The sequence below is a fragment of the Oncorhynchus tshawytscha genome, linkage group LG25 (assembly GCF_018296145.1).
Source record: "Oncorhynchus tshawytscha isolate Ot180627B linkage group LG25, Otsh_v2.0, whole genome shotgun sequence".
NCBI lineage: Eukaryota > Metazoa > Chordata > Actinopteri > Salmoniformes > Salmonidae > Oncorhynchus > Oncorhynchus tshawytscha.
In genome coordinates, this window is record NC_056453.1 from 31,585,935 (window position 1) to 31,599,976 (window position 14,042).

At 43.9% G+C, this 14,042-nt stretch overlaps 1 protein-coding gene across 1 annotated transcript in view; it reads right to left on the minus strand.

Moving 5' to 3' along the window:
• Nucleotides 1-5,301: 5,301 nt before the first annotated feature.
• Nucleotides 5,302-14,042, minus strand: part of LOC112224603 (proteasome activator complex subunit 4B) — a 66,867-nt gene continuing 58,126 nt past the window's right edge. Inside the window, 4 exon segments of the mRNA XM_042306238.1 lie at nucleotides 5,302-7,209; nucleotides 7,758-7,899; nucleotides 8,113-8,246; nucleotides 8,737-8,899. Coding sequence (XP_042162172.1) covers nucleotides 7,765-7,899; nucleotides 8,113-8,246; nucleotides 8,737-8,899 — 432 coding nt within the window. The 3' untranslated portion in view covers nucleotides 5,302-7,209; nucleotides 7,758-7,764.

Here is a 14,042-nt window from a genome sequence, read left to right on the forward strand (position 1 = left end):
GCGGAAGGCCGGGTTGAAGGGGTGGAACACCACCAGGTTGCCATAGGAAACCAGACAGAAGATAAAGATGAGGAGCAGGGAGCAGCTCAGTGTAGCCTCGTGGATCAGGGCCCAACCAATGGAGGAAGAGGAGAGGAACCTAAAAGGAGGCAGATGACAAGGAGGAAGAGGTTAAGGAGGAGGAGAATAAGGAGTAAGAGAAGAAGATTTTAGATATACTTTCCTTACATTCCACAGACATTTATATTTTGCTTTTCAACCCACTCACTCACTCACTCACTCACTCACAGACACACACGCATGCATGCACACACACACAAGCACACACCCCTTACAGAAAAAACACATGATTTCACATGGTAAATCATGTGAAAACATGTTTTCCGAACACTTCACATGATCAGGTTCTTTTTTTAAAAGTTATTTTTTAGTTATTTAAAGCTTTGAATGGGTCGATTGGGTTCTGGAGGTGTGTGGTTACAGCAATTGCGCAGGGTTGGTGTGGCTTGTGGTAGTGGGGCCCAATGTGATATCTTTTCATGGGGCCCAATGTGGTAGGCACCACCACATTTGCATGTATCCGTTTGTTCGTCTGAATGCTCTGTGATGTAAAAGCATTTCAATGTCAAGAGAGTAAACGGGTCATCATGGTCATTTAATTACGTATGATGAAAACCAATACAATAGCCTACTGAAGGTTTCCTCTCTCCGTTCCTGCCTAACCCCAGCTACAGGCATTACAAAGGAAAAATGATTCCTTCACAGGTGATGATCAGAAGCAATAAGACCATATAGCCTATTTATTCTGAATGCAACCTAATATTGCGGGTTACTTGAAAAAGCGCATCTAGAAAAATGATAGACTTGATGTGTAGGCTAGAGAAAACAAAATGCGAAAATGTACATCGTTGATATATAACCCGTACATTTTCATATTTGGAATTGGAAACTTTACCGCCCGCCTCCATAATAACCACACACATTTTTATTCACACTATATCATAAAAAATGTATGTTTTTTTTAATTTTATTGTTAATGTGATCCCCCAGAAATATCCTGGAGAAGACGGCGGCGCGCTGTACATCGACAAGAAGTGGGAGATGAGTGTGTGAAGTCATGGGAGACGTGCGGCGCTTGATACCACCTCGGGATGTCCACCTCTCTAGCTCGAACGTCTCACTCTAATGGACAAATCACAATTTACTGGGGGGTAGGGTGGTGTCCTAAAAACCACCCTGTGTTTATAAACGTGAATATGGACTTAGCCAATTAGCATGCTTTTGTGGCACAGCATAAACAGGGCTATCTATGGGGGTTGGCTGACCACCACGAACAAGCGCACTCTCCCTGCCCACCCTCCCCTGCTTGTTCCATTAGTCCTACACTATGATCATAGCCAGCTGCAGACAATAATCAGCTAGGGGGGAAATCAGATTGAACATTTTGATGTTATATTTTGAAGTATATCAAATATATGCAACACATTTTCCACCAACAGGTTTCTGTGCCAATGCAACACACAACCAATAAACAAACCATACCAACTTCAGGCACTTCAACATTATGGTTTGCGTTTTCAACACCACAATAAATAGACAATGTCAATCTCAACAAACAGAAAATACACCACTCTCTACCTTGTAGGACTACCCCGTATGGAATCCTGGGCTTGACAATCTCCACATCATTAAACTTGTTGGTGTTTTGTAACAGACGTCTCTTTATATTTATCAAATGGCCGCTGCAAAGTTTGCAATTGATTTTATTTGTCAGTTAAAAAATATATACATACAGTACAAATATTTGTTTAAGTGACTGGGATTGTACAATAAAGTCGAACATACTATATATCCATTGTTGTCCCTACTTTTTACATAAATACATATACAATTGCATAGATACAGACACATTAAGTTAATGTGAAATTAATATGGTTGATTTTTAAGGTTAGGGAGAAGTGCAGTGAATAGTGACACTTTTTAGGATGCCAATATAAATGAATGTATTTATGGTTGTTCGTAATTTTGTCTTGCCTTTTAATCATTATATGTGTTATTGTTTTTACCATCGCGGACCACTTTGGAAACAAGCGTTTTAATGAATACTTTCAAGTGATTCCCTCTGGGTCCATGTTTTACATTTTGTTGTATATGCCTGTTACCCAAAATAAATTCAATTCAATAGACAAAAATAGTTTTTACTGTTCACACACTAGCAATCTTTTGACATTCTTTTAAAAAGTGGTTATGGTTGCTATTGTTTTGAGTTGCTGTGGTAGTTTGTTCCACTCAACAGTACCAATATATGTTCTTACCAGATAAGACTCATATTTCGAACAGTGAATATTAGAGTCTCTGGCATTATGCTGGTGGACATCTAACAAATGAAAAATAGTTGGATAGATATCTGGGGGCTGAGTCTGTGATAATTCTGTGGACCAGACCTAAATTAATACTACTCTTTTTCCCCCACAGATAGCCAGCCTAGCGTAAAATCTTCTACCTCCAGATTAGTATGAAGGGGGAGTTTCAGTGCACTTGTTACAAGCTTGTTCTGGCTTACTCTTTTAGATGTTTGTGACTCCTGGTGAACCATAATCTACAAGCATAATCAAAGTAACACTGGACTAGGGCACTTGCCAGAGTCTTTAGGGTGTCTATAGCTAGGTTCCCATCCAACTGGTAAAAAAAAAAAATCTGCATAGCGTTTCCATCAAATTGACTTGTTGAGGATAAAAGTCTGTGATCAAATACATAGTCTAGGTCAACATAAATTTTGCGGTTAAATTCCCATGTACTGAATAAAAAATACAAGTTAAATGGGTTTCCATTGCATTTTCAAATCTAGGCCTACTGATGGTTCTGTCACTAAAAATGTTGATTAGGTATAGTGAATGTGCCCACTCTGGTATTGGCACATGCGGTCTAGCAAACAGCTCGCAGATACAGCGCAGGTATAGCCTACATGAGATTTTTATTTGTCAAACAGCCAAGCAACCAAGCAACGATCAGCCAAGCAACGATTAGCCAAGCAACGATCAGCCAAGCAACGGCCAAGCAACGGCCAAGCAACGGACAAGCAACGGACAAGCAACGGCCAAGCAACGATCATCATGTCCCCAGAATAAGACCCTCAATATTTATTGAAAGGAGCATCAAGTTCATCACTGTGCACTTTCACCACCATATGAAGTTAAACATGGATTTAATCTAGCCTAATAAACTGCATGTTGTGACAAAACAAGTGTACAGATAAATATTTAAGCAGTTAGATTAAACAACTCCACTGTAAAATACATTTTTTTAAATGAAACGTATGGAAACAGGTGAATTAACACTCAGTTAGGAGCTCAAGCAAGCTAAAACCCACATGGTAGCAAAAACTAACTAGTAGAAATTGTTAACAAGTTAGAAATTATTTAAACACTTTGCTGTAGGCTACTATTTACTAGTTAACAAAAAATTATGTGTCATATAAAATATATTCACCCCACCATTGTAATCAAAATTTAGCAGAAAGCATGTAATCCTTGGCTCGGACAGTTTAGTGGTGTGGGCTCAATAGCATCTCATTAGTGTGCAAGATCTTGAGAATCAGCTGTACATGTGATGGAAAAGTGTATTGTGCATAAAGATGGTTGCAATTGCATTTTTTTACCAGGCAAGTCAGTTAAGAACAAATTCTTATTTTCAATGACGGCCTAGGAACAGTGGGTTAACTGCCTGTTCAGGGGCAGAACGAGATTTGTACCTTGTCAGCTCAGGGATTTGAACTTGCAACCTTCTGGTTACTAGCCCAATGCTCTAACCACTACCCTGCCACCCCAGGGGATTGGGGATAGTTTAACCAAAATATGCCACAATACCTTGAATTGCCTTGTGTATCCCACAAAAAGGTTCCCTTTAAGCTAACTTTTTTGATTAATTTATCTAAATTCTCAGGCTTACTGTTATGGAAAAATTCTGGAAATGTACCGACCCTTTGCAACACTAATGTCAAGCCATTTTGAGGATGCTGGAATCATATTTTGGACACACGGGCGCATGCCTACAGGAGACCTTTGAAGTAGCCTAATCAGATTAAAACATCGTGACTGGTTGTGTTTATGCCACATATAAAAGTTACATTTTAAAAGTGAAATGACAAATATTTAGGCTATATTGAAGCACTAGGTTATAGGTGCGTAAAGAATAGGCTGCTCAGATTGGAGAAGAGGCAGAGTGCACATGAAGCTTTCCTGAATAACTGCGCCAGCCAGGAGCATGTGTGGCCACCCTATTATAGGACGATTTGGGAGAATGAAGATCTGCAACAGATTGCACATATCAGTTCTAGAAGTAAAAATACCGCCAGACTGGCCTGCTACTGTCCCGTTCTAGTTCTAGAAGTAAAAGTACCGCCAGACTGGCCTGCTACTGTCCCGTTCTAAACCTTAAACTGTCTAGTCGACCCACAACTGATTCAAATGGGAGTGAAAAATTCAAATCATAGGGCTTTTGAGCCATTATTTACATTAACTGCAGCTTCGAGTACAAGTTTGTCCTCACTTGAAAACAATACAATTGTTCATTGCATTGTGGTGCTAGTCTAGGTAGGATAATTGTATTGTCCCTTAACAAGAACAATAGGGGAGCTTTTTGAGCCACGTGTCATGTCTTTACTTCATGAGCTATGAGCCTGGCCTCTCCGCTGCCTATCAGCTATTTGTATTTGTTATTGTGGATTCAAATAGACAATTGGTGTAGCTTTGAATTTATGTGTGGTATGATTGCTAGTTAGCCTTTTGCAGATCTGACAAACGACCCACCTACCACTAATGTCACGATGAATGGTGGATAGAGGGCCTGGATGAACAGACTATTTTGACCTGTGGTATTGTAAAGGTTAGCACGCGGGAAAAGCGTAGTGCATAAGGGAAGTACCACCTTGATATAGAGGTGCATTCAAGCAAATTAGGACATATGTCAAGGATGGAAGAAATTATATAGGAAAACATGCAAAATGGTGAATGTAAACCCAATAAAAAAACACTCCCCTAATTTGGACCCCCCCCCCCTATTTTAGACCTTGGTGTAAGATAAAAGGACCCTCTCAACATGGTACAGTTAAACCAGTCAAAGTGCTACTTTATATTGCACTGCATATCCAAGACATGTCTACTTGATATGAATGTATGTGCACTGTACCATATTTTCTAATGTCAATTGCTGCTCTATTCATGAGGATGCATATGGCCCCAGCTGTGACTAACTTCAATATGAGTCATCTCAAAACCAACTGGCACAGACACACACTAGAAATGTGTTACAAGCAACCCATTTATTTATTTTCTTCATTAAATAAGCAAACAGTACATCTAAAATAAAAATAAATCAATTCAGTTTTGGCACTACACTATACATGAGTGAAGTACTAAACTGAACCGATGCTTCAATGAGACTAGCTTTTCAAGTCTTCATGGATAAACAAAATATTGAACAAAAAATAACTCACTAGGATTTTTAAAAAAGAATGGAGAATAATATTGTATTGTAGAGTAGAGGAAGGGGTGTGATGCTAAGGTGGTGGACAGAAGGTTTGGTTATTCCTCGGGCCTGTTTCCCGGACACTGATTTAGCCTAGTCCTGGACTTTGGCTTTTTTGTCCCGGAAAAGCCTCGTTTCAATGGAGACTCTCCAATTATCTGTGTCAAGGAATTACCAGTCCCTTGGGGTTCTGAGAGGTGTTTAGACACATGCCATGACGATAAAACTGTGCTCATCAGCTCAACACAGCACACACATACAGCCTTGGGGAATGAACACACACAATCACTCCATCTATACCATTGACAATGAGAGAGCAGGATGAAATCAAAAGCTCTGTCACTAAAAAGCTGAACAACCCATTTACTCACAAACCAAAATCTTTCATTACTAGAAACTCTAAGAATAATAATATCAGCACTTCAAAAAACAATAAATAAATAAATACATGTTTGTGCATTTATGTTATATACATATGCTATATACACATTATAAAATATGCACATATCATATATAGATTAAACAATGTACACAAACGTCATGTACGTAAATGTGTGTGGCAGGTTCAAATCTAATTCCCAAATGGCACCCTATTCCCTATATAGTGCACTACATTTGACCAGAGCCCTATGGGCCGTAGTCAAAAGTAGTGCACTCAACAAATAGGCTACCATTTGGGATACATTCTCAACCTAATCTAAACGCATACAGACTGTGGCTAAGAACACGTCACTATAGGAGAACTGGGACAGTACGGTTTCTACCCTCTACTGGGATAATACAGTTAGTTGGCTCAGAGTTGATAACATTGAGGGGATTTTGTGCTGAGAGCAATAGTACGGAGGGGACAGGGAATAGCTCTGGTGCAGGGCGTAGCGTGCACTCCTCCACAAGTAGTGGTGCATTAGTGGAGAAACGCACACTACACCTTGGACCAGAGGTAGGGTATCATCAAGCATTCCACATTAACACACGCAAGCAAATAAAGAAAATAAAAATTTAAGAAAAACTGTACAGTAGTATTACAAACCGCAGGACAATCATCCCTGCTATGGTTTATCCTTAAATATTAAGTATAGTAAAAATGTAAATCAGCGCTAAATACACAACCTTTATTCCATCCATTCAACCATTACGCATTCGTGTTCCCCCCGTCCCCCCTTTTTAGGGTCTTCAGGGTACATCATAAAAAAAACACAGAAAAAGCCCCCCCCCACACACAAAAACAAGCGGTCCTTAATGGACAAGTCCCAGGTAGTTCCTCCCTGTTTTTCATTCTATTGTCTTCCGTTTGATGCCTAATGAATACGACCCAGATGTTGTCCGTTGGTCTGGCCAGAGTGCAGGGTCCTGGATGTGAGGGTTTGGTCTACGCCTCATGCAGGCTGGTGTGTTCTGTTCTGGGCCTGTATTCACACAGTGTCTCAGAGTAGAGGTGCTGATCGAGAATCAGGTCGCCCTGTCCATATAATGGTATTCAATATGATCTGAAAGGCAAAACTGATCCTAGATCAGCAATCCTACTCTAAACCACTTTTTGAATACGGGCCTGTTCTGTTCAGTCTGAGACCTTCCCAGTCTAATGCCCTCTTTGAGCCTTTTGACAATTCCTCACTCTGGCATCGAGGATAACGTTCCTCCATTAAGAAAACATAAAAATCTCCTGAAAGTTGCACCAGGACCCTAAAGAGAGACAGAATGGATAGCAGGATTAATGCTTGGCTCTAAAGAGACAGAATGCATAGCACAACTAATGCTTGGCCATAAATAGAGAGAATGGATAGTGAGATTATTGCTTGGGCCTCGAGACAGAATGGATAGTGGGATTAATGCTTGGCACTAAAGAGAGACAGAATGGATAGGGGGATTAATGCTTGGCCCTAAAGAGAGACAGAATGGATAGTGGGATTAATGCTTGGCACTAAAGAGAGACAGAATGGATAGGGGGATTAATGCTTGGCCCTAAAGAGAGACAGAATGGATAGTGGGATTAATGCTTGGTACCTTGTATTGTTTATAATGTAATTTGTTTTGGGATTTTTCCACCCAAGCATGAATTTGAATTGTGTGTGTGTGCGTATGTACCATGGATCTAGGTTTAGTATCAGGGAGAGACCAGCAGGTGTGTGGGTGTTACTGTTAGCTGCTGTGTGTGTACCAGGTATCTAGGTTTAGTATCAGGGAGAGACCAGCAGGTGTGTGGGTGCTACTGTTAGCTGCTGTGTGTGTACCAGGTATCTAGGCGTAATAGCAGGGAGAGACCAGCAGGTCGGTCAGAACCAGCAGCTGGTCGTCAGTGAACTGCTGTTTATGCTCCTGCCAGTTGTCATGATGAGTCCGTCTAAAGTTCGACAGGGTCTTCTTCACCGTCATCTGCAGGAGTAGACACAAGACGCATTCAGAAACAAGATGCCCGGGAATGGGGAGAGAGGGACACGCGTGTTTGGGGTACCCCTCATCTCTATAGGCTGTGTGTCGTTGAGGTGTGTGTGTTTGTGTGAGAGAGCAGTGTGTGTGTGTGTGTTGTTTCTTCCTCTGTGTGTGTGTGTGTGTGTGTGTATATATGTATGTGTTAGTCCTCCTCACCTCAATGGGCTGTGTGTCATTGAGGTGGGCACTGAGGTCCATCAGTAGTTGGGGCATCCAGGTGGGAACATCGTAGGGGCTGGACAGAATACAGGCACTCAGACCTAACACTCCAGCATGACGCCGCACCAGATCTACACACACAGGGAGGAAAAGACTATAAAGGAGCTTTGAAAAGCTGAGGTATAACAGGTTTAGTAAGGTCAAGGAAACTACAATCTAGAAGACCATCTAACTCAACTGTGTTCCAGGTAAGGCAATGGACCGTTGCACGTTGACCAGGGTCCTCAGGAACACAAGGGGTGCACGTTCTGGCTTTCCCCCTAGCACTACACAGCTGATTCAAATAATCAACTATTCATCAAGATTTGATCATTTGAATCAGATGTGTAGTGTTAAGGCAAAATCAAAGACATGTACCTCCTGGGGTCCCAAGGACCCGAGTTTGGGAAACGCTGATGTAGACAGTGGTTGTTCCAATATCCACACTAGAAATAGCACTTAGAATGAAGCTTTGCATTGGCCATTCTAGTGTAGATATTGAACCGAGCCAGTATGCTTGTAGCACTACCAGGAACAGTATGCGTTCTAAGTAAAGCATTGGAAAGTTGTGTTAGTAGCTACCTCCGGAGGGGATGGTGTCCACCACGGAGCCCAGCTCCCTCTTCCGCTTCTTGGGCAGGCGGGTCTTGCAGAGGACCTCGAAGTGGCTCTGCATGGGGCCCTCTATGGACAGGAAGTTACACTGCAGGAAACCGCTCAGCGTGGTGGCAGCCATCTCCCTCACCTGGGGGACAGAGGGAGAACAGAGGTAGAGAAGGAAAGGGGGAAAGAGTTCATTATTTACACAATTTGACAATTTGAGTGTGTGTCCATATACAGTTGAAGTCAGAAGTTTACATACACCTTAGCCAAATACATTTAAACTCTGTTTTTCACAATTCCTGACATTTAATCCTAGTAAAAATTCCCTGTCTTAGGTCAGTTAGGATCACCACTTTATTTTAAGAATGTGAAATGTCAGAATAATAGTAGAGAGAATGATTTATTTCAGCTTTTATTTATTTCATCACATTCCCAGTGGGTCAGAAGTTTACATACACTCAATTAGAATTTGGTAGCATTGCCTTTAAATTGTTTAACTTGGGTCAAACATTTCAGGTAGCCTTCAACAAGCTTCCCACAATAAGTTGGGTGAATTTTGGCCCATTCCTCCTGACAGAGCTGGTGTAACTGAGTCAAGTTTGTAGGCCTCCTTGCTTGCACACGCTTTTTCAGTTCTGCACACACATTTTCTATAGGATTAAGGTCAGGGCTTTGTGATGGCCACTCCAATACCTTGACTTTGTTGTCCTTAAGCCATTTTGCCACAACTTTGGAAGTATGCTTGGGGTCATTGTCCATTTGGAAGACCCATTTGCGACCAATCTTTAACTTCCTGACTGATGTCTTGAGATGTTGCATCCTGCCTCCTGATGCCATCTATTTTGTGAAGTGCACCAAGCCCTCTTGCAGCAAAGCACCCCCACAACATGATGCTGCCACCCCCGTGCTTCACGGTTGGGATGGTGTTCTTTGGCTTGCAAGCCTACCCCTTTTTCTTCCAAACATAACGATGGTCATTATGGCCAAACAGTTCTATTTTTGTTTCATCAGACCAGAGGACATTTCTCCAAAAAGTATGATCTTTGTCCCAATGTGCAGTTGCAAACCGTAGTCTGGCATTTTAATGGCAGTTTTGGAGCAGTGGCTTCTTCCTTGCTGAGCGGCCTTTCAGGTTATGTCGATATAGGACTCGTTTTACTGTGGATATAGATACTTTTGTACCTGTTTCTTCCAGCATCTTCACAAGGTCATTTGCTGCTGTTCTGGGATTGATTTGCACTTTTCACATCAAAGTACGTTCATCTCTAGGAGACAGAACTCTCGTTCCTGAGCGGTATGACGGCTGCGTGGTCCCATATACTTGCATACTATTATTTGTACATATGAACATGGTACCTTCAGGCATTTGGAAATTGCTCCCAAGGATGAACCAGACTTGTGGAGGTCAACAACAAAAAAATTCAGAGGTCTTGGCTGATTTCGTTTGATTTTTCCATGATGTTAAGCAAAGAGGCACTGAGTTTGAAGGTAGGCCTTGAAATAGGTCCACAGGTACACCTCCAATTGACTCACATGATGTCAATTAGCCTATCAGAAGCTTCTAAAGCCATGGCATCATTTTCTGGAATTTTCCAAGCTGTTTAAAGGCACAGTCAACTTAGTGTATGTAAACGTCTGACCCACTGGAATTGTGATACAGTGAATTATAAGTGAAATAATCTGTCTGTAAACAATTGTTGGGAAAATGACTTATGTCATGCACAAAGTAGATGTCCTGACCGACTTGCCAAAACTATAAGTTTGTTAGCAAGAAATTTGTGGAGTGGTTGAAAAACGAGTTTTAATGACTCCAACCTAAGTGTATGTAAACTTCCGACTTCAACTGTACGGAGCTGGGTGGCACAGTCTGTACTGACTACCTCGGCTCAACTAAGAAGCTCTATCCAAATTCTCCTCCTCGCTGCCGCCTCAAAATGCATTGGAGAAGGTCCAAGGTCACTCCCCCTAAGACCTTCTCCAATGCATTTTGAGGCGGCGGCAAGGAGGAGAATTTGGACAGAGCTTCTTAGTTGAGCCGAGGTAGTCAGTACAGACTGCGCCACCCAGCTCAGTACAGTTGAACAACACTGTTGGCAAGGAGATGGCAAGCGAGGAATCACAGGACTAATTTAGATGGAGCTAGAGAGAGAAAAGAGGAGAAAACAGAACAGGGAGGCTGGAGTTCATTGAGTGATTCAGTCTCACCATTGAGCGCACAAAGGCTCAGGACTGTTTTGTAGCTAGGCTGGGGAAGAGATCAGAGGCTGTGTACTGTATGGTGGGAAAGAGGAGGTCAGAGGCTGTGTACTGTACGGTGGGTTGGGGAAGAGGAGGTTAGAGGCTGTGTACTGTACGGTGGGAAAGAGGAGGTCAGAGGCTGTGTGCTGTACGGTGGGTTGGGGAAGAGGAGGTTAGAGGCTGTGTGCTGTACGGTGGGCTGGGGAAGAGGAGGTTAGAGGCTGTGTACTGTACTGTGGGCTGGGGAAGAGGAGGTTAGAGGCTGTGTACTGTACTGTGGGCTGGGGAAGAGGAGGTTAGAGACTGTGTACTATACTGGGCTGGGGAAGAGGAGGTTAGAGGCTGTGTACTGTACTGTGGGCTGGGGAAGAGGAGGTTAGAGGCTAGGCTGTGTACTGTACTGTGGGCTGGGAAAGAGGAGGTTAGAGGCTGTGTACTGTACTGTGGGCTGGGAAAGAGGAGGTTAGAGGCTGTGTACCTTACGGTGGGCTGGGGAAGAGGAGGTTAGAGGCTGTGTACTGTACTGTGGGCTGGGGAAGAGGAGGTTAGAGGTGGGTACCTTACGGTGGGCTGGGGAAGAGGAGGTTAGAGGCTGTGTACTGTACTGTGGGCTGGGGAAGAGGTTAGAGGCTGTGTACTGTACGGTGGGCTGGGGAAGAGGTTAGAGGGGCTGTACGGTGGGGAAGAGGTTAGAGGCTGTGTACTGTACGGTGGGGAAGAGGAGGTTAGAGGCTGTGTGCTCTACTGTGGGCTAGGGAAGAGGAGGTCAGAGGCTGTGTGCTATACGGTGGGCTGGGGAAAGGAGGTCAGAGGCTGTGTGCTGTACTGTGGGCTGGGAAGAGGAGGTTAGAGGCTGTGTACTGTACTGTGGGCTGGGGAAGAGGAGGTCAGAGGCTGTGTACCTTACGGTGGGCTGGGGAAGAGGAGGTCAGAGGCTGTGTACTGTATGGTGGGCTGGGGAAGAGGAGGTCAGAGGCTGTGTACTGTATGGTGGGCTGGGGAAGAGGTCAGAGGCTGTGTACTGTATGGTGGGCTGGGGAAGAGGTCAGAGGCTGTGTACTGTATGGTGGGCTGGGAAGAGGAGGTTAGAGGCTGTGTACTGTACTGTGGGGAAGAGGTTGTTAGAGGCTGTGTACTGTACTGTGGGCTGGGGAAGAGGAGGTTAGAGGCTGTGTACTTTACGGTGGGCTGGGGAAGAGGAGGTTAGAGGCTGTGTGCTGTACGGTGGGCTGGGGAAGAGGAGGTTAGAGGCTGTGTACTTTACGGTGGGCTGGGGAAGAGGAGGTTAGAGGCTGTGTACCTTACGGTGGGCTGGGGAAGAGGAGGTTAGAGGCTGTGTACTGTACTGTGGGCTGGGGAAGAGGAGGTTAGAGACTGTGTACTGTACTGTGGGCTGGGGAAGAGGAGGTTAGAGGCTGTGTACTTTACGGTGGGCTGGGGAAGAGGAGGTTAGAGGCTGTGTGCTGTACAGTGGGCTGGGGAAGAGGAGGTTAGAGGCTGTGTGCTGTACGGTGGGCTGGGGAAGAGAAGGTTAGAGGCTGTGTACTGTACGGTGGGCTGGGGAAGAGGTTAGAGGCTGTGTACTGTACGGTGGGGAAGAGGAGGTTAGAGGCTGTGTGCTGTACTGTGGGCTGGGGAAGAGGAGGTCAGAGGCTGTGTACTGTACGGTGGGCTGGGGAAGAGGAGGTTAGAGGCTGTGTGCTGTACGGTGGGCTTGGGAAGAGGAGGTCAGAGGCTGTGTACTGTACGGTGGGCTGGGGAAGAGGAGGTTAGAGGCTGTGTGCTGTACGGTGGGCTGGGGAAGAGGAGGTTAGAGGCTGTGTGCTGTACGGTGGGCTGGGGAAGAGGAGGTTAGAGGCTGTGTGCTGTACGGTGGGCTGGGGAAGAGGAGGTTAGAGGCTGTGCACTATACTGTGGGCTGGGGAAGAAGAATCTAGGAATCTACAGCTGCAACCAGCATCAGGTCTTTAGTGTCGTTGGACTTCTCGTTAAAACATAATTATGAATAAGTTGTATACATGTGACTTCGCAGCTCCTGATCAGTATATGTATGTTATTAAACAGTCACACAGTCCAACGTTTACACAACCGTATTAAACCCAATCCTGTCATTGATTGAGGGAACCAATTTATGTCGCCTAGCAACGAGAGGTGTCAAGCAGCCAAGGGAAGTCAATATATTAGGCTCCAGAGTAAGGCTGGTATAATTATGGACAATAACCGTGAACTCATTTTGTTGTTGTCATAATCGTCTTAATACACGCATTTTAGGAGGAGGCTGGATTCAACTTCAAATAGATATTGTTTACCCAATAGCAATTCTTCCATTTTGACTTCAAATGGGTAAAGTTGTTTATCATTTTACGAGCAGAACGACACGGTCGTGAGGAGAAGGTTCATTTTCAAAAGTTCCAAGGCCGGCAAAACCATTTGTTTTTTAGACGTAAAGCTGCATTAAACATACCATTAAAACAAACTAGAACTAGAACTACAATTACCATTCCCCTTTGCATGACAATGAATCGTTACCTAAATTTCCATAATCGTAACAGCCCTCCCTAGAGGACCGTTGGATAGAAAGACAGAAATGGCTAAATCCATCTGTTCACCCCCTCCCCCTTAATATCCTCCACATAGCAACAGAATACTCCTGCAGCCAGTGGTTTCCATAGCAACAAGTGAGAGAGGGACCAGAGGGGGAGAAAGAGGAGGTAGACAGAGGGAGGAAGAGTGCCTAATCCCTACATACATAGAAGTGTAAAACAGGGAGGAAAGGGCCTGTGAGCACCCCCCCACACTCTGTGACAGATTGCTCAGCAATTACACAATGTGATACACAATGTGATCTGTAACCAATAGGCCTACCTCCCCACACTGCTCTGTCCCCGCTCTTTCAGCCGTGATGTTATCTGGCATTAATCAGTCTAAATATCCATGTCTTTGTTCTGTATAATGATCATCCACTCATGCCTGTTCAACTCCTTTTCTACATCAATTTCCTGTGTGTGTGTACAGTACACGTCTGTGTGTGTGTGTGTGTGTACAGT